This window comes from Geotrypetes seraphini, chromosome 3, assembly GCF_902459505.1.
Source record: "Geotrypetes seraphini chromosome 3, aGeoSer1.1, whole genome shotgun sequence".
In the NCBI taxonomy this organism is placed as follows: Eukaryota; Metazoa; Chordata; class Amphibia; order Gymnophiona; family Dermophiidae; genus Geotrypetes; species Geotrypetes seraphini.
Genome location: NC_047086.1, coordinates 109832453 through 109852977, shown reverse-complemented (window position 1 = coordinate 109852977; position 20525 = coordinate 109832453). Strand labels below are relative to the sequence as shown.

The 20525-nt window shown below is 42.0% G+C and overlaps 2 protein-coding genes across 16 annotated transcripts in view; one reads left to right on the top strand and one right to left on the bottom strand.

Annotated features, from left to right (window-relative positions):
- The window catches only part of FAM228B (family with sequence similarity 228 member B), a 151254-nt gene extending 148638 nt beyond the window's left edge, over window positions 1-2616 (bottom strand). Inside the window, exon 1 of one of the 6 annotated variants that reach the window (XM_033938744.1) lies at window positions 2331-2616. The gene's annotated coding sequence lies outside the window, so the exon portion shown is untranslated. Of the gene's footprint in view, window positions 1-1815; window positions 1952-2164; window positions 2302-2330 lie in introns of those variants that run through there. The other 5 variants (XM_033938741.1, XM_033938748.1, XM_033938743.1 and 2 more) reach the window with 5 other exon arrangements.
- Window position 2617: 1 nt separating this feature from the next.
- PFN4 (profilin family member 4) overlaps window positions 2618-20525 on the top strand; it is a 32794-nt gene continuing 14886 nt past the window's right edge. The window contains exons 1-4 of one of the 10 annotated variants that reach the window (XM_033938750.1): window positions 2618-2754; window positions 7296-7449; window positions 8766-8900; window positions 20299-20404. In XM_033938750.1, the coding sequence (XP_033794641.1) occupies window positions 7333-7449; window positions 8766-8900; window positions 20299-20404 (358 nt within the window). In that variant the 5' untranslated portion in view covers window positions 2618-2754; window positions 7296-7332. The other 9 variants (XM_033938756.1, XM_033938754.1, XM_033938755.1 and 6 more) reach the window with 9 other exon arrangements.

Sequence of the window (20525 nt, the reverse complement as noted above, 5' to 3'; positions counted from 1 at the left end):
TGGGAGGGAGGGATAGAAAGATACTGCACAAGGGAATGGGTGAGAGGGGAGGAAAGATGCTGCACATGTGAAAGGAAATGAAAGAATTGGGGTGGAGGAGAGGAAGGGAGAAATGATCATTGTATATGAAAAACAATAAGATCTACCCGAAAATAAGACCTAGTGCCTTTTTTGGGCCCAAAATTAATACAAGACAGTGTCTTATTTTGAGGGAAACACGGTAGATATCTTATTAAGAATTGCAATACCAACCAGGATGTCACCGCTGTTGGACAACACATTGGAAAAACTGACCACTGCACCAATGATTTTATGGTAAGAATACTAAAAGGGAACTTTAAAACAATGTCTTAGCCAAAATCACCTCTAGAACTAGCCACTGATGTAATATACAACTAATTAAGTCACAAGCCTCAGAGACCTTGAATTCAAGCAGTGTGCTGCAAGATGCATCATCAGGTCAGAATCTCAATCATTGGCTTGTGACACAAACATGTAGGTGCTTTAAATATTTTAAATATTTTTAAATATGTTTTTCAAATAATTATTAAATGGAAAATATTTGAAAATATAAGATAATCAAAATATCAAACATTTAACGATAGTGCATAAACTCATAATCGGCACTTATCTTGGTGAAATTCGGCACTGCACTTGAGACCCGACAGGGCCACCGTTTCACCTATACCGGCTTCGTCAGGGGAAATGCCACAACAGTGCCTAAAACATTGAAAAAATGTTTAATCTCCCGCAGGATTAAATGATAAGATCGATTGGTCTGTTTATTACTAATAGTATTTCTTAGCAACAATTGTTTTTTCTATAAAGGTTTAATAAGAAATATAATAATGATTTCAATAATTATATGGGAGGTAGTATGACTTCTATGTTTTGGACATTTTTATGTCCATTACATCAGCACGTAACTGACTGTTATTGGGCTTTAAATGGCTCGGCGTTCACATTAGCTGGCGCCATTTTGTGAGCAGCACATTCGAATTAAGAAGTTTTGTTCCGTAAGTTTGCTGTTTTAAGCACTGTGTTAAGGTTATAGTTTACTTTCAAACATTCTTTAAGCAATTAATCATTTTTTCAATGTTTTAGGCACTGTTGTGGCATTTCCTCTGACGAAGCCGATATAGGTGAAACGGTGGCCCCGTCGGGTCTCAAGTGCAGTGCTAAATTTCACTAAGATAAGTGCCGATTATGAGTTTATGCACTATCGTTAAATGTTTGATATTTTGATTATCTTATATTTTCAAACATTTTCCATTTAATATTTATTTGAAAAACATATTTAAAAATATTTAAAATATTTAAAGCACCTACATGTTTGTGTCACAAGCCAATGATTGAGATTCTGACCTGATGATGCATCTTGCAGCACACTGCTTGAATTCAAGGTCTCTGAGGCTTGTGACTAATTAGTTGTATATTACATCAGTGGCTAGTTCTAGAGGTGATTTTGGCTAAGACATATTTCTCTTTGGTATTTGATTCTTTGGTTTCAACTTTAAAACAATCCAAGAATGTAAAACCTTTGAAATCAAAATAATAAGGTATTTTGACACCTACCAGACAGAACTTAACATAGATCTGGCCCTTAGAGACATTTAAAACTGCTCTGCCACCTTTCTGTCTCCTGCCACCCCTCCCTCTTCCTATGCCCGGAATACTTTCACGTTTTCCTTATATATACTGATATATCAACATTTGTTTTTTTCTGATCTGAAGAAGGGTTACCTTCAAAAGCTCATCATAAAATGCACTGAGTTAGTCCAATAAAAAAGATATCACCTTATTTCTTTATACTACCTTGGAATGCGGACTAACACGGCCACCACACCATTTCACTCAGGTCAAAAGTACAAACTGCAATTCATAAGCCTCAGACCCCCAAATTCTATCACTTCCCCTCTACCCTCACCGGATCTTCCCACCCCACCACACAACGCCCCCTTCCTTGGAAAATTGCAGGACTACAAATCCCAGCATGCTAGATGCTAGCAGCAGAACCTCTATCCTGCTTTAGCTTTTCTTGAGTTCCTAGAGTTAAAGTGACACGGACAGCTCTAGGTTGGTCATAAGAACAGCCATACTGGGTAAGACCAGTGGTCCATCTAGCCCAGTTGTTTCTACAGTGGCCAATGCAGGTCACAAGTACCTGACAAAAATCTGAATAGTAACAACATTCCATCCACGCTACCGATCCCAGGCAAGCAGTTTTTCTTGCCATTGTTTTTGCTTTGCTTTCAGCGGCTTTATTTCCGGGGGTCACAAGGTCTTTTCCGTTCCGCACCGATACCCCAAAAATCTCGAATTCAACTTACCACAGATGTTACTGTACTCTTCCGCGCGCTAAAATAGTTCTTCCAGCCGGATAGCCCTTTACCATGTGGCGCTACCACCCACTAACGTTTTCCCTGTAAATTTTAGGCGAACATCTTTTCCCGACGTGAGACTGGCTTTCAGAAGCATAGTGAATAAGTGACATATAGAAAGATTTTTTTAAAGAAAGCGGCCCATCCTTCCGCCCTCCAAGGCTAAGGGGACCTTGGCGTCCGTTGCCTGGGCGACACTTCTTCGTGGGCGGTGCCTTTTGCTGCAATGGGTGACGGCGGCTCTCGTGTCCAATACAATGCAAGGAATGCACAAGGGGGACGGGGACAGCCAATGATGATTGACCAAAAGAGGGTCGTTCTTCTTGCGCGTCCTCGCTGTGGCTAGGATCCGGATTCAACACTGCACTTGAAGGTTCTGAGTGCTATGGTTTATTTGGTACTTGTGATGCAGTGCTTTGTCGGAGAGAGTGAGACAGCTTAGCCTGACTTTTTCCGAAGTCAAAATTTGTCCTAACGCGATTAAAAATATTAATCAGGATGATCATTCATTTTAAAAGTTAATCGCTTATTTAGCAGCTGAAAAAGATCTTAGTGGCAGCCCCTTGTGTGAGCAGAGTTAGAGGACTTTCCTTCCTTTTTCTGTGTTTGCGATTGCTGGTGTAGGTGGGCATTAGACATTACAACAAGCATAAGTTGTGCAACAAGCAACGGCATAGTAAGAGGGATGGGGGCAGACCGCCCCAGATGCCGTCTTCGCAGGGGCGCCAGCGCCTCTCCTCCTCTCTGACCCCTTCTGCAAACCCCTTGAAATGTTCGCCGGTGCGAGCAGCATCTTCCACCTATTGCTTGCGATAGCCTCAGCTCCCTTCTGATGTCACTTCCTGGTCGCAGGACTAGGATATGATGTCAGAAGGGAGCCAAGCCAGTGCGAGAAGCAGGTGGAAGATGCATTTAAAGATGTATGGTGGGGAGAAGGTACTCAAGCGGTGAGGGGCAAGGGGGTACCGACCCAGGCGCAAACCTCCCTAGCTATGCCACTGCATAAGAGTCAATTTTTCCAAAATTATTGGGGTGCTAAACTCAACACAAATCAACGTTCCTTAGTCACAGTAAAAGGAATTTGTTGAGTGGAAGGCGACAGGGTAGTGGTCAGTTGAGATCTTTCTGAGGAAAGGGGTGTTACTAGTGGTGTACCTCAATGTTCTGATCTTTTTAACATTTTTGTAAGTGATATTGCTGAAGGGCTGCCAGGTAAGATTTGCTTTTTTGCAGATGATACCAAAATCTACAATAGAGTGTGATGATGTGAATAACAAGAGAAAGGAAGAATGGTCTGAAATTTGGAAGCTAAGATTTAATGCTAAGAAATGAAAGGTGGTCTGCAAAAACCTGAGGGAATGGTACAGTTTAGGGATGAAGAGGAGTAGGGCTTGATGATCTTAAGGTGACAGCGAAAGCTAGAGGAATGCCAGGGTGCATTGGGAGAGGTATAGCCAGTAGGAAAAAGGAGGTATTGATGACTCTGGTGAGACCTTATTTAGAATATTGTGTGCAATTCTGGAGACCACATCTTCAAAAAGATATAAACAGGATGGAGTTGGTCCAGAGGAAAGCTACTAAAATGGTTGGTTGTCTTCATAAGGTGTATGTAGACAAAAAGATCTTACTATGTGTACTTTGGAGGAAAGGTGGGAGAAGGGAGATATGATAAGAGACATTTAAATACTTACATGGCATAAATTTGTACAAAGATGACTATATATTTGCTCTTTTCAATCAAAAGTGTATATCAAAAAGTATATGCTCAGAGACTTAAAGGCAAAAACAAAGAATATTGCCTCACTACCCAGTTATTACATATGCTTAAATAGTGTTGGAAAACAATTTTCTTCATTGCATCACACAGTCAACTGTTTCTTATTTTACATATACATGATAAGCAATACACTTATCTTTTCAAAGGTTCCTACGTGGCTCATTTCGATCCTGCATCAGGGAACCAAGATTGTAACTTGAATGAACTTTAAAGGTGGCTCAGTCTCTGAAAGCATAAACAAAACAATTTTTGAATTTTTGATGGTTTTAAATCATTTTTAAAAACTCACAAACATACTTGTAAAAGCTTATTAAATTATTAACTGGCTTTACGGAGGGTACCTTCCTGGACTCAGAAAAATTCAAAGGCAAAAAAGCTCTCCACAAGTGTCAAAAGGCAAAAAAGATGCTGTGACTGATTCAAATACAAGTAAAACTGAATGACGTCATGATGTTTCACGAACGTAATGCCATCACAGTTGTCAAAGTACAGTCCAATCAGAAATCAGCTATGACATCATTACATTCGTGAAACATCATGACGTCATTCAGTTTTACTTGTATTTGAATCAGTCACAGCGTCTTTTTTGCCATTTGAAACTTGTAGAGAGCTTTTTTGCCTTTGAATTTTTCCGAGTCCAGGAAGGTACACACTCTGTAAAGCCAGTTAATGATTTCACATGGGACAGACCAAAGTGTTCCTGTGTCCCGTCAGGAGAAGCTTCGACAGGTTTTCAGGGACCTTCTGGCTACTCCAGTCCCGACGCATGGCAGTACCCCCATGGTTCTGGGAACCATGATATCAACGATCGATGTGGTCACTTAGGCCAGAGTCCATCTGCGTCTGCTGCAGGCTGCTCTGCTTTCGCCCTGGAATTCCCAGTAGGACCCATTACATGCATCCCTGCCCTGAACAACTGTGGCACAGAACAGTATTGCATGGTGGTTGTCACCACTCTCATTTTCCAGGCTCCTTCTCCTCCTGATCTCAGATTGGGTGATTCTGTCTGCGGATGCGAGTCTCAAAGGCTGGGGTGCAGTGTGTATGACTGTCCCTGTTCAGAATCAGTGGGTGCCCTCAGAGCGTAAGTAGTCGATCAATCGCATGGAGCTTCGGGTGATTTGACTGGCTCTTATCCATTTCAAAGATTATCTCCATCATCGAGCCGTCCATGTCTTCTCGGACAATGCTTATGTCAGTCAGCAGGGGGGCATGAAGAGTCCCTGAGCATGGATGCACAGCTTCTCTTCTGGTGGGCAGAGAGACATGTTGTGGCGCTGACAGTGGTGCAAGTGGCAGGAGTGGACAACGTTTGAGCAGATTTTCTCCATCCGATGTTGGATCCCGGAGAGTGGACCCTGTCTCAAAGAATGTTCAATTGCATAGTAGCTCAATGGGGGTGTCCCACATTTGACCTAATGGCAACTACAGCCAACAAGAAAGCCGATCAATTCTTCAATCATTGTCAAGAGGCCAGCTGTGAAAGCCTGGATGCTCTGGTTCAGCCCTGGCCACAGGAAGGTCTCCTCTATTTCTTCCCTCTGTGGCCCGTGATGGGGCTTCTGTTGAGGCCAATAGCAGCCCATAAGGGTCCGGTGATTCTGGTTGGACCTGATTGACCAAGGCCTAGTGCACCTTGCCTAGTGCACCCTGAGTTAGGTGGACCCATCTGTTCCATTGATTCCTCATGTCCTGAAGTTTCTGCAGAATGGTCTGATGAAGGGCCTAGCGGTAGCTTTGCTTCGGGTACAGATTGCTTGTCTTTTGTGTATGGGCCCTCCCTCTTTGTGGGGCTCATTGACAGCTCATCCGGATGTGGCTTGTTTCCTGCGGGGCACTCTGCAACTTATTCTTCCGTGCGCCCACCCTGTCCCACTTGGAATCTTACTCTGGTTCTCTGCTCTTTGGTTCGTCTGCCGTATGAACCTTTGGAGCAGGCGTCCTTTATAGATCTTACGATCAAGTCAGTCTTTCTGGTGGCTATTTCCTCAACCCATAGAGTTTTGGAGCTTCAGGTTCTTTCCTGCTGAGATCCTTTTATGCGTATTGTGGATTTTGGTGTGATGCTGCGCACTGTTCCTTTCTTTCTTCCGAAAGCGGTTTCCACTTTTCACGTGAATTGGGAAGTCAGATTTTCTGCTTTTGCTTCCTCTGGTTCGAGGGAGCAGGATCGAGTGTTTCAGTCCTTGGACGTGCGCAGGTTTTTGTTGTGGTATCTGGAAGTCACCAATGAGTTTCTACTCTCTGACCACCGGTTTGTTCTAGCGGATCCTGCCCGCAAGGGTAGGCCTGCTTCTAAGGCCACCATTTCCAGGTAGATCCATATGGCTGTTTCTGCAGCTTACATGGCAACTGGAAAGATGCCCCCCCCTCGCGGTGTGGGCTCATTCTACCAGAGATGTTTCATATTTTTGGGCAGAGTTGTCGGTGGGTCCTCTGGATGAGATTTTCAGGGCCGCTACTTGGTCTTCTTATTGCAGGATCAATTTGGTGACCAAGCAGGATGCTGTTTTTGGTGCCTCTGTTTTAGCAGCGGGCTCATCAGTCCCACCTTGATTCTCCAGGACTGCTCTGTTACATCCCACTGGTCCCGGAATAAAGTGGGATTGTACAAGAATGAAAGATTAGTGCATGCTGTTTCTACTTATAGCACTGTTATTATCGTTCAGGTTACTAATGTTTGATATCCTGATTCAATTATGTTTACTTGTTGCTGTTTTGCATTTCTAATTGTGAGCAGAATACACTTACTTGTCGGGGAATGTCCCCGTTCTCCTCTCTCTTGTTATTATCCTCTACAGATGTTCCTGGCTGTGACAGTGATGAGGTGGGAGAGAGAGGGGTTTAAGTCTTTGAAATTTGAGGTTTCTTACAAAGTCCTGGTGAGTAGATGGAAATAATCCACTGTTCCTAGAATAAAGTGTAGATTTACAAGAAAGAAGATAGCAATGGTAAGAACCTAATCTTTCATTATTGGCTTCTTGCCAAGATTGAGGTTTAAGTCAATTTGGTACTAATAAGCTAGGTTATACCATCGGGCAAGCAGTTAGACATCCTCACTACTGTATGGCAGCTCTTGGACCAAGATCTTTCTGCCTTTACTTCATGGTTTTAACTTTTATTTCTTCTTTCTCCAGAAAGTAAAGAGAATATCTTGTCTTTGCAACATAAAAAATGAACCAGTTACAAAATTTACTGTATGACCTCCTCATCAAAACCAAGCATGTGGAGCATGCAGCTCTGCTGAACATAAAAGAAAAATCTGTGGTTGCATCAACAAAAGGATTTCATGTAAGCAAAGATGGTTTTACAAGCAAAAGGACTACTGAATAAACAGGTATCAAGAATGCCCATTAAATCCAAAACGAGTGTCAACATAATCCACAAATTGACAGCAATGTCCATATCAGTTGTTACCAGCTGATAGAGTAGAGGCTGGCACCATATGACCAATGAGATGAGACTTGGGGATCAAACATGCATATCATAGAGCTGAGAAGAAACAGCAAGAATATCACAAAGACAGCTACAGATCTCGAATGTATAAATAATTCAGAAGTAGGAAACAGTTGTCACTGGAAGGATAACTCTAGAACAGTGGTTCCAAGCCCTGTCCTGGAGGAACACCAGGCCAGTCGGGTTTTCAGGATAGCTCTAATGAATATGCATGGAGCAGATTTGCATGTCTGGCACCTCCATTATATGCAGATCTCTATCATGCATATTCATTAGTGCTATCCTGAAAACCCGACTGGCCTAGTGGTCCTCTAAGACGGGGTTGGGAACCACTGCTCTAGAATAAGGAATTGTAATCAGAGCTGGTGCAGATATACTGGGACCTGTTCTATCCTGGGTCCTCTACCTTATCCTACTACTCTTCTTGATGCTTCTTTCTAGGACCTGATGTGTAATCTGGGTCCTTTTATTTCTCTTGCTATCCTAATCTAAACAGTAGGTCCTCTCCCTCCTGCTACACTCCTCCTCTAATCCCTGAATTTTGATCCCTGATTTTTGGCCTTCCCCATCCTTAGGTCTTTTCCCATCTTCTCCACCCCAGCACCATCTAATCACTAGTTCATCATACAGTGGACCCATGTAAGTTTTTCAGTCCTTCACTGAATGCCAGCTCACGCTGCTTTCTGAATTGGGAAACATAGAAATATGAATATGTAAAATAATTTTAGATTTTGATCATTCAGGTCCTGATCCAGTAAGTGACTTTCAAAATTTAGGTGCCAGGGAAAAATCCTCACTAAGCATTATTCTGGGCTTTATGGAATAGTGCTTACCAATATATTGGATTCCTGTGCTTACCTTTGAACATCAGGAATTACACCATCTAAAACCTGGTATAAATCATGGCACACAAGTTAGTGCATAACCCCGGTATTCTGTAACGCTGTAACTAGTGGTTCCTTCTGGGGTATACTGTGCCACTTCTAGATATAGGCAGCCAAGATACAAGAAATAGGAAGTTCTTTCACAGCATTCTACATAGTGGTGAACAGTTACTGGCCTCATTTTTCTGTTGGCGTTTAAAGCAACTTTAATACAGAATTATCCATTGGTCTGAACAAGTGCATAAATCTTATTTATTTTGACTGCAGATGCAGCCGCATCAAGCCGAAATTCTTCTAGACGCTTTCAAGAACACAGTAGGAATTAGAAAAGACGGCATTTATTTCCTGGGCAAGTTTTATAAATGTATTCGGGCAGATAATTATTCCATCTATGCTAAAAAGGTAAGTAATGAACAGTCATTTCTTTCTTTATGTATTTATTTGATGTATTTATAATCTACACTTCATAATATCTATGTGGAATACAAACAGAACATGCATAAGCTGAAAATGCAATTAAATAAGAACTCTTACTGTATAATCCATTACTATTCCAGCAATGGTGTAGCGAGGAAGGTTGGTGCCCGGGGAGGTGGTGCCCGGCATTACCGCACCATGCGTCCCCCCAACTCTTTCCCACTGCTTGAGTGCCCCCCCCCCAAACCTCTTAGCATGTTCGCCGGCACAAGTAGCATCTTCACCTGCTGCTCGTGCCGGCCTCAGCTCTCTTCTGATGTCATTTCCTGGTCCCATGACCAGAAAGTGACATCAGAAAGGAACAGAGCCTAGTGCAAGCAGCAGATGGAAGATGCTGCTTGCACTGGCGAACATGTAAAGAATGATCACCAAAGTGTGGTTCAATAATAAGACACAAGAGGGGAGAGCTTATTCAAGGCTGAAGGTTTTAGGCCTCAAAAGAACTAACTTTGTCAAAATAGAAGAATACCTCAAACAGGAGTTAGTTGGATGAGAACAGCTAAACGAAGTAGACAGGTTCTTCAGACTGAGAGGGACAACGGGTACGAGGGGGCACTCGGAGAAACTGAAGGGGGATAGGTTTAAGACAAATGCAAGGAAGTTTTTCTTCACCCAAAGGGTCGTGGACACATGGAATGCGCTCCCGGAGGAAGTGATCAGGCAGAATACAGTACAGGGATTCAAACAGGGATTGGACGGATTCCTGAGGGACAAAGGGATCGTAGGGTACTGAAAGGGGTGCGGGGACAAAGGGTCAAGAATTGGATGGGAAGATAGGACTTCGATGAAAAACCAAGGGGTGATTCAGACAGGTCATGACCTGTTGGGCCGCCGCGGGAGCAGACTGCTGGGCGTGATGGACCTGTGGTCTGACCCAGCAGAGGCACTACTTATGTTCTTATAACAGCAGTGGGGAATAAATGAAAGGCACTATTTTAAAAGTGATAAACCTTTATATTAGAAAAGTATATACAAGTAAGAGGTTCTTAAACGTAGTAGCTGAAAAGGTATGAGAAAAAAGGCTAGCCTTCATAAATTACAAGATATCGCAGAAAGAGGAAGACAGGCAAAAAATATGTAGAAAAGCTATGAGAAGCTGGAAAAGCTGTCAGAGAAGCAAGATGCAAATAAAAGAAAAGATAACCAATACAGTAAAATTAGAGGACGAGACATTTTTTAGATCTGTAAGTGATAGGAGCAAGTGTCAAAATGGCATTACGAGGCTCAAGGGTGAGTGTGGTGCAGTGGTTAGAGCTACAGACTCAGCCCCCCTAAGGTTGTGGGTTCAAATCCCGCACTGCTCCTTGTGACCCTGGGCAAGTCACTTAATCCCCATTGCCCTAGGTACATTAGATAGAGTGGGAACCCACCGGGACAGTTAGGGAAAAATGCTTGAGTACCTGAATAATTTGTAGTCCGCATAGAATTGTAGGATATGCGGAATATAAATTATTTAAAAAAAAAAAAAAAAAGACGATAAATATGTAGCAGCTGATAAGGGCTGAACTGCCTAACAATTATTTCTGTTGTGTTCATGGATGAAGAGCTGGAGTAGGACTGTAGAAAACAAATGTAAATAGGAATGGATATGTGGTAGACAAGGATAGATTCAGAAGACTGTGTTTGTGATGAGCTAGTTAAATTAAAAATAGATAAAGCATCTATCTGAAATTTCCTTGTAAATGTTTGGTTAAGTTGCAAGATATTGAGTATGTTTTTTGGGACCCCATACAATTACAGCAATTTTTAGTAGCGAGAGAACAGAAATGATTTTGTTTCATCTGTAGAGAATAAGAGGAGAAATTAGAATCCCTATTAGTAAGGAATGATTCAAGGTTCGCTAGGACGAACTGAGAATCTTTGTCCTTAATCTTTTCCTTTAAACTTGTTTGTTTAGAAATTGTAACATGTTTCCCCATAATGTGGGCTTAAAAATAATTTTGTATGTATGAATGAATGATTATGAATTGTTTTGAGAGTTTTTTCTTTTTTTCCTTGGATATTGTAAATGTATTCAAAAGTATAAATAAATAAAATAGATAAAGCGATGTGATACATCCAAGAGTATTTAAAAAAACTCAGACAGGTTCTGGCGGCTCCATTGTCTCATCTTTTCAGTGCTCCTTTAGAGACTGACTGGAGGAAAACGGATGTGGTCCCTCTGCATAAGAGCCTTGGTGGCTGAAACACGTGCGTGTTGAGTCATAATAATAATAATTTTATTTTTATAAACCGCCAAAGCCATGAAAAGTTTGAGACGGTTTACAACAAGATGCGCTGGACAATCAGCGAAGAGGTCAACAATTTAAAGACATCTATACAATCTTATATAATGGAAGAAGTAGAAAGCTATATAGTTCTTAAGGTTAATGGTTGAATTTGCAGTGCTATAAAATTCTTGCTCGCAAGTTCATAAATCCTTTTCTAGAATTGATTATATTTTTGTTTCAAATCAAATGAACAAACTCATTTTTACCAATTTTCTAAAATTGAGGTAAGTTGAGGAGTGCGTGATAACGTTACTCAGCCAATCGTTCCATTTGCCTGCCTGGAAGGCGAGAGTTCTGGCCAGGAATCTATTGTAGTGGCAGGCCTTTATTGTTGGGTAGGTGAACAGATGTATTCTTCGTGTGGGTCTAATAGAACTTGCCAGATTAAAATGGGAAACTAGGTAAGTGGGGGCCAGACCAAATATTGATATATAACACAGACAAGAGAACTTAAACAGAATTCGCGCCTCCAGGGGCAGCCAATGGAGTTTTTGATAATAGGGGCTTATGTGATCCCATTTCTTTAGCCCAAAAATCAGTCGAACTGCTGAATTTTGAAAGACTGAGTCTTAGAATGTTTTTTTTGAAGGATCCCAAGTAAATGATGTTGCAATAATCTTGCATTTTTAAGATGGAAGATTGAACCAGTAAGCGGAAAGATGCTGCATCAAAGTATTTTCTGATGGTTCTGAGTTTCCAAAGTAACAAGAAGCATTTTTTTAACCAGTAAATCTGTGTGAGTATTTAGAGTAAGGTGACGGTCCAGAGTCACTCCCAGAATTTTAATGGAATGGTCAATAGGGAAGATCTGACCGTTCAAGGAGATCGATGAGTCTTTGATTTTGTCATTAGGGTTTGCCAGGAAAAATTTAGTTTTGTCTGTGTTGAGCTTCAATTTGAAGTCGGACATCCATTGTTCAATTTGTTCTAGAATGAATGATATATGAATCTTTGTCTCGGGGGTCAGAGTAGTAATTGGAATAACTATGGTGATATCATCAGCATAGATATAAAATGTAATTTTTAAGCTTTGTAGTAAGTTCCCCAGTGAGGCAAGGTATATGTTGAACAATGTAGGGGATAGAGGAGAGCCCTACGGGACTCTGCAAGAATTTATCCAACTACAAGATTTTTTATTGTCACTATAGACTTGATATGACCGTTTGCTCAAAAACCCCCAAAACCATTTTAACACGTTACCTGAAAGACCGATTGACTCCAGACAGTCAATCAGAATGGCATGGTCGACCAGATCGAAAGCACTATTTAGGTCTAATTGCAGAATTAGGGCACTGGTACCCTGACTGAATAAGGTATGAAGGAAATCCAGCCGTGATGCAATGATAGTTTCAGTGCTGAACCCAGAACGAAAACTTGTGTCTTGCAGTACACTAAATTTGTCCAAATACATTACTAGTTCCTGGTTTACCAAGCCTTCCATCAGTTTAACGAACAAGGGAGTGCTCGCGATTGGTCTGTAATTAGAGGTCAGTTTGGTAGATTCTTTAGGATTTTTGACGATCGGGGTGATCAGAATCTGGCCTAATTCTTCAGGGAAGGTACCGGTTAGTAAAAAAGAGGAGAGCCAGTTGTATAACTTGGCTTTAAACGAGACTGGAGCAACTTTCATTATATTTGGGGGGCAGCAGTCTAATCTGCAGTATGAATCGGCGTATTTCATGTAATATTTGGAGAATTGTTGCTAGGATGGAGTAGTAAAATTATTCCAGATCATATCTACCCTAGGTTCATCTTTGTGTTGGGCAACTAGGTGGTTCAAATGTTTGGTTGCGGGGCCCGTTAGTTTAGATCTCAAATTGTTGATTTTGTTGTTGAAAAAGTCAGCCAGGTCATCTGCAGATGGTGGGGAATCTAGGGTAGAACATGAGAAGGCCTGTATATCGTAGAGATTGTTGACTAATTCAAAGAGATTTCTACTGTTGGCATTCGGTGATCCGTTTTTTTGGGTGTAAAAGTTGGTGTGCTTCTTTATTATTAGTTTTTTGTATTCGTTTAATTTTTGTCTCCAATTTGACCTCCTCACACTGTCCCCTGATTTCAGCCATTGTCTTTCGAGTTTCCGTAACTCCCGTTTTACATTTCCTAACTCAGTATCATACCAGCCATCCAGATTCTTATTTCTTATTTTTCTTAGTTTAGTGGGGGCCAGTTTGTTTAATATCTGTGTACACATGTTGGTCCAAGAGTCCGCCGAAAAGGAGTCTGAGTCTGAACTAGAAGTTATGTCTTAGTGTGACCAGAATTCTATTGGGTTCACCCTACCTCTGCTAGCTACCATTTTCTTAGCTCTTATTGCCTCCTTGGATTTGGTTGGGGGGTGTCTTACTTGCCACCTGAATTGGAAGCTACATAAATGGTGGTCTGACCATAGAGAGTCGGTCCAGATGGCTTGGTTCCAGAAAATCTTGGGATTGACTAACTCTTTGGAGGAAAAAGTGACTAGATCTAACTGGTGACCTTTTTGATGGGTCTTTTCGGGGGGGCGGCACAAAGAAGTCTAGTGAAGAGATGAAGGATAGTAGATCTTTGGAGTCACTGCTCTAGGTGAATATTTAGATCACCTGTCAGTAGGTTGTATGGGCCTAGTGTCGAGTATGTAAGGAGGAATTCGTAAAAAATGTCTTTGGCTGTTGGCCATTTCTTAAGAGGAATGTAGAATAGGGTAATTATTACAGCATCTTCTAACTGATCTGACCAGAGTTTGCAGGAAAAGATTTCAAGGCTTGCTGAGGAATTTGAGGCTAGGATTGTGGACTCGAATGATTCTTTTAAGATAATCGCTAATCCTCCCCCTTTACCTCTGCTTCTAGGTAGAGAAATAATTTTAAACCCAGGGTGTAGACAGTCGTGTATAATAATTTCGTTATCTGAGACCAGCCAAGTTTCAGTTAGAAGAACAAAATCAGGGTTGGCTTCTTCCAGCCAGTCTTTGACCAGCTGTGACTTGTTCCTAATAGAGCGTATATTTAAGTAAAAACCATGAAGATTTTGGACAGGGTGCCAGTCCAAGATGGCGATTCGTACCGGTGTCTGGTGAGACGCTGAGGGAATTTCCGCTTCTCACTCTTCACAGCGATTAGATTTTTTTGTCGGTCGCGATGCCGAAGAGACGGGGTAAGAGCGCCACTGCAGCCTCACGGCGTCTTGAACACCCCCCTCTCGCTTCAATAGAACATTTTCTTCAGCGACTTCAGAGGGAGTCAGTGGCGTCGGGGAGTCGCCCGCTGGACTCTGCGACGTGGAGTGACGCCGGACCAGAAGTCCTGGGGCTGGATACTACGCTGAGCCCCGACCAGAGGAATCCACCTCCCCCACCGCTGAGTGCGAGTTCCCCACGCAAAAGGAGTGGGCCAGAAGCTGCAGCACTCCCTGACCGAGAGGCGGTAACACCGGGGAGCCAGCAAGGGGAAGTCTCTATGGCTTTGTTAAGCCCAGAGATAGTTCCAGCGGATAGAGCAGAAGGAGGAGAAAATCCAGACCAACAGACCGAAGACAGTCAAGGTGAGCCTTTTCAAACTTTACATGAGACTTTCTTTAAACATGAAAAACCAGCTGAAGTGACTCTTGATTCAATTTGGGACTTAGTTTCCAAACTGAGAGACTCACTAACTAAACAAATTAAAGAAGGCGAAAAGAATATAAAAATTCAAAAACAGACTATAGAAGAAAATAAACAGGAAATTTCTAATATTAAAGAAAAAGTGGGAGAAATTGAAAATGAAGTAAAAACGATCAAACAAGTTCAATCTACAATAATAAAAGATAATCAAATTATTTGAAGAAAATTGGAAACTATGGAAAATAACTATCGGCTAATAACCTACGATTGTTGAATTTTCCTAAAATCCTTTCTATAAACCCGAGAGAGATGATAAAAAGGTATTTTATGGAGATACTCAACATTCCTGAGGAATCATTGCCTCCTCTCACTTGAGTATATTATTTGCCTATTAAAGCAAGGGATTAACAATCGGAGGATAAGAAACACGAAATACAAGACCTTCAACAAGATTTGACAGCAATCCTGGAAACATCAGATAAAGATTTGGTTAAACCAGCAACCCATTTGCTATCTGTGGCGTTGCTGCCAGACAAGGATTGGATTCTAAAAATGTTTTTTAGTAACAAGAACAGAGTTTTTGGGTTTGAAAATTCAAATGTTTCCAGACGTTAGTAGAGAAACTCAGAATCGCAGACGTCAGTTTCTTTTGATGAAAGCAGGAGTTACACAGCTGGGTGGTATTTTCTTTTTACGTTTCCCATGTAAATGTATAATAAGGTATCGAGATAATAAATATGTGTTTTTTGAACCATCTCAACTTAAAGCTTTCCTGACACTGAAACGTCTGGAAAAAGAAGGAATAACAACAACTACAACAACAATGCCATGCATATTAAAGGATATATATGTTATCAAAAACATAAAAATATGATTATAAATATGATATATTGTACTTAAAATATTCATGAAGGAAAATCAAGTGTATGTTTATAAGGTTATATGTATTTTTCTGATACACTTGCTGTAATATGAAATTATATATATAAGAAGGGAGGGAGGGAGGGTATAAATATTTTTGTTCTAGATGACATGGTAAAGATTTTCAAGTGTTATATTGAAATTATAATGGATGTATTTCTGTACACTTGTTGTATGATTTAAAATGAATAAAGAATTTAAAAAAAAAAAGTAGAGAAACTCAGAACCGCAGGCGTCAATTTCTTATGATGAAAGCAGGAGTTACACAGCTGGGTGGTATTTTCTTTTTACGTTTCCCATGTAAACGTTTCCCATGTAAATAAGGTATCGAGATAATAAATATGTGTTTTTTGAACCAGCTCAACTTACAGCTTTTCTGACACTGAAACGTTTGGAAAAAGAAGGAACAACAACAACTATAATAACAACAACACAATAGTAACAACAACTGGATTTGATAATAGATACGATACGATACGATCTTTTGTATAGATTTAGTAATAAATTGATTTCCTTAAGTTCACTCATATAAATCTTGGATCACATTATAGAGGACTTGAGATTGTTTGACTAGAATTTTTCAATATTTTGTAAATTATTTCTTGTTATTTTGTGTTTGATCTGACAATCTTTCTGTATAAAATGTTTTGATTTTGTTAAATATTTTAAAATGATAAATAAAGAATTTAAAAAAAAAAGAAACCATGAAGATTTTGATGGTGAGGAGCGTCGGTGGTTACAGGGTAGGTAATCTTTCTCAATATCCGCTGTCTTTTACAGTAGGGTCTGCTAGGTTTTCGTATGGGAGGTACGACCGGGATTTGGAAGGGACCCCTTTCTGAACAGTCGTATAAAGAAGGATCAAAGTCTCTAAGATGTTCTGAAGTAGTTGAGCGAGACCTTATAAGTACTGGAATGGGAATAGCATAAAATGCAGCAACTGACCTGCTTTTGTAGCAGATCCAATAGACCATAAGGACCCAAATCAGATAATTGGTTAGGAGAACCATCCTATACAGAGTGGACAACAGAGACTGAAAGGCTTCAGAGAGGTAATGCTCGTTGACTAAATCATGCAGGGAGCAAGTTAGAAATTGACCAGAGAGATCATGCAAATACTTTATATAAAAAGTCATGCAATTAGATTTGCCGGAGTAGTCATGCAAATACTTATCAGAATTTGTCCAGGCCGTGGGCCTGTGGGAGTTTTCCAAGGTAGGAGGAAGAGGTCGCTCAAGCAGGCACAGGTTGCTGATGAGGGACTTGTGGAGGTGTAGAGAAGTTTTCCTTAGCAGTCCCCGAGTAGCTAGGAGGAGGAGGGAGCGGCGGAGTAAGATCTTTCGCCCGTTGTTTGGTAGTGCCAGGCTGCAGGTGAGGTGCTGTAGTGCAAGGAAGCTTGATTATGCTCCGCGCAGTTGCTTCGCTAAGGCGCATGCGCCTTTGCCGTGTGCCTTAGCTGGCACGCCAAACGGCTAAGCGCCGTTCCCTCAGCCGAATTTGAATGCTCCCGGCTTGTCGGGAGGGGCGGAGCAAGCTCCCACGCCCGGCTGGGGAAAGGGGGCCGCAGCAAGGCTCCGTGCAGGAGCAGGAATCCGGTCCGATCGTCAAAGAGGTGAGGAGGCGCTGGGTCTGCTTAGGGGGAACTCCCTCAGCCGAATTTGAATGCTCCCGGCTTGTCGGGAGGGGCGGAGCAAGCTCCCACGCCCGGCTGGGGGAAGGGGGCCGCAGCAAGGCTCCGTGCAGGAGCAGGAATCCATTCTATTGGCATCACCAAATCATAAGTAAAACTTAACAGGAAAGTATTCAATAATCTTCAAATCAGGCAAGAGAAAGAACTGATTTATGGAGGTGTTTCTCCTGTTTTTGCGTTTGTGCATTACAGTGTAGCACAAATGCTCCGTTTCCAGCTGCCTCTGCACACATAGCACTCCAGCACTGCAGGAGGAGTTCTGCACAGCCACACATCGGGCTGCTTCCTCTTTCACTGCTACCTTCATCCCTGGAAGTTCCTTTAAGTTCTATGGCTGTACAGAAGCCTTAGACTGTAGGCTCTTTCAATCAGGGACCGTCTCTTGCGTGTTAATAGTACAGCACTGCGTGCATCTGGCAGCGCTATAGAAATAATAAATAATAGTAATAGTATATGGCTCAAAGAAACAGTTTGTCTTCCTTCTCTTGCCCCGCTGGAGTAATGTGTGTGTGCAGGGAGAGAGGGATGGGAGTGGTTGGAAAAGTGTGGATGGATTGTGGAGTGGGCTTGATAAAAGGTGAATGAAGAATATGTGTGCACACGCTATGGGAAGGGGTGGAGCTCTGCAGGAAGGTTCATGGGGTTGTGGATGCTATGGGGGAGGAGGGCTGGAGAAAGGTGGATAGGGTGGTGTGTGCCAATGAGAGGGGGGGGCTAGAGAAAAGTGGATGGAGGATATGTGATATGGGTGGAGAGCTGGAGAAATGCGAAAGAGGGGTATGCCATGAAAAAGGGGAGGGCTGACAAAAAGTGGATGGAGTGTGTGCTGTTGGATTGGAGCAAAGAAAAGTAAGGTGAGGGTTTGCCTGGGAGCAGGGAGAGAGAGCTTGGGGATGGCTAGAACAGGGGCCTTGCTGGGAGTTAGGGGAGAATGTAGAGATGGCAGTGAAGGCTGAAGGATGGGGAGAGAGAACTTGAGAAGGCAGAGTGCTGCTAGAGGGTAGATAACAGGTCAACAAAAAGGGGATGCAAGAGGGGGACAAAAATTGGGGGCTGAACTTACAAGGGGGAGGGATACAAGGTAAGAGAGAGATGGGAAGGTGGAACTTGAGGAGGGAAATTTCTGTGGTGGTGATAGTGCGGGTATTTCATGCCTGCGAGGTGGGGTGGGGGAAGAAGCCATCCCTTATAATAGGGGAATTCTGCACAAGAAAATTACAAATAAAAGTGTGCAAAATTTCCCCAGGAGTAAGTGATACCTTTTCAGGAATAATGTTTTTGCTCTTTGAGTCTTGGGAGTTACTGCTGTTATAGTAGGGTTTAGTATGGTAAGCTTCTGAGTGTGTTTTTGCACAAGTTTTTGCATAGTGTTTTGCAGTGCAGGGATTGTGTGTTAGCCTTATTGGTATATTTGACAGGGTTTTAAAACATTTTGCAAGATTTAAAATGTGTACTGAGATGGTCATCTATAATTTGTGTTTGATCAGAGTTAAATTATGAGATACTGCTTCAAGGGATTTTGTGGAGACAATCCAACTGAATTTAGATGTATATGTGGTTTAGTGTTTGTAAATGCTTGAAATAATTTAGTTTAAATTATGTAGTATGCTATGATAGCCAGCAGCTCTTCCTCAGGACTTAATCACTTTACGACTATGCCAAATTTATACCCAGAATGCACCATGAGAAAATCCTTACTCAGTGGAAGATGTACAAAGCTCCGGGCAACCCAACAATGAAAGCTGGGTTGGGAGCATTTTTCTTTTGCCGTGCTATGCTCAGTACAATAGCATGCAAATCATATGTATGCTAATTGTGCCGAGTAGCTCGGTAAAAGAGGAGAGGAACTGTGCCTTGTGCCTGCTCAGAAAAGCAAAATGCTAGGCACAGTTCCTTCCCCCACCATCCCTCCTATCACAACAGGCTCCCTCTGCTCTTTCCTTCCTTTCTGCCTCCTGCTCTTCGGAGCCATGATCAGCTGAACGGCAGGGTAAGCCCTGATCAACTGAACCAGCTTTGCTCTCTGGTGCCTCTCAGTCGTTTATGGCTCCTATATCGGTAATCCTGTCATTCCTTCAGGACAGTCTTGAAAATGGCCTAGCGACTGTTTTTTTCAAGGTGTAGGTGGCGGGCCTCTTGTTCTTTAGAGCTCATGTGGAGAAAGGATCCTTAGCTACCCATCCTGAGGGAGTGTTGCGACTGCTTCCTCCTGTGCAACAATCAGTCCCTACATGGAATCTTAATATTGTTTTACAGGCCCCATATGAATCCTTACAAAATGCTTCTCTGGTTGATCTTACAGTCAGGGCAGTTTTCCTAGTGGCTATCGCATCGATGAGATCGGTTATGGAGTTTCAGGCCCTATCATGAGAGAGCCTTTCCTCAGATTTATGGAGGCAGGAGTGTCTCTACTATCTACACACTGTTCCTTCCTGTCTACCAAAAGTGGTTTTGGCCTTCCATGTAAATCAGGACGTCCAGCTTTTGACGTTCCATGCCTCAGGCATAAAGAAAAAGGACAAAGGTTTGGCTTTACTGGACGTGAGGAGAGTGCTTCTCCGTTATCTCAAGGTCAGCCAGCAACCAGTTTTATACCAGGATGCCTTTTCAATTCCCACAGTTCATTATTTCTTCAGTGGTATCCCACAACTTAAGCCCACATTCAAAATACTACTAGCTCCCACTTGCCCAAGGTTCACAACCCTTATTTAAAACCAACTATGATCAGGGATTAGGGTAATACACTATGCTAGCATTATGCCATTTGTCTAATGCCCCTAAACAATACAATTTCTACATCTGTGGCCACTAATTAATTAGAAACTCTGATCATCTTCTAATGTGTAATGGGTTTTTTTTAAGGAAAACCAAGGATTTGTAGCAGTAAAAACAGTGAACTGTATCCTGGTTGCCACTTATGCTGAAGGCATGTATCCAAGTGTGTGTGTGGAAGCTGTGGAGAAATTTGGTAAGAAACCAAAGTTTACCTCATTGTTCTAACTCTATATTTTGCAGACATTTAGGGCTCCTTTTACAAAGCCGCGCTAGCGGGGTTAACACGTGCGACTTTTCATCATGGGCTAACCCCT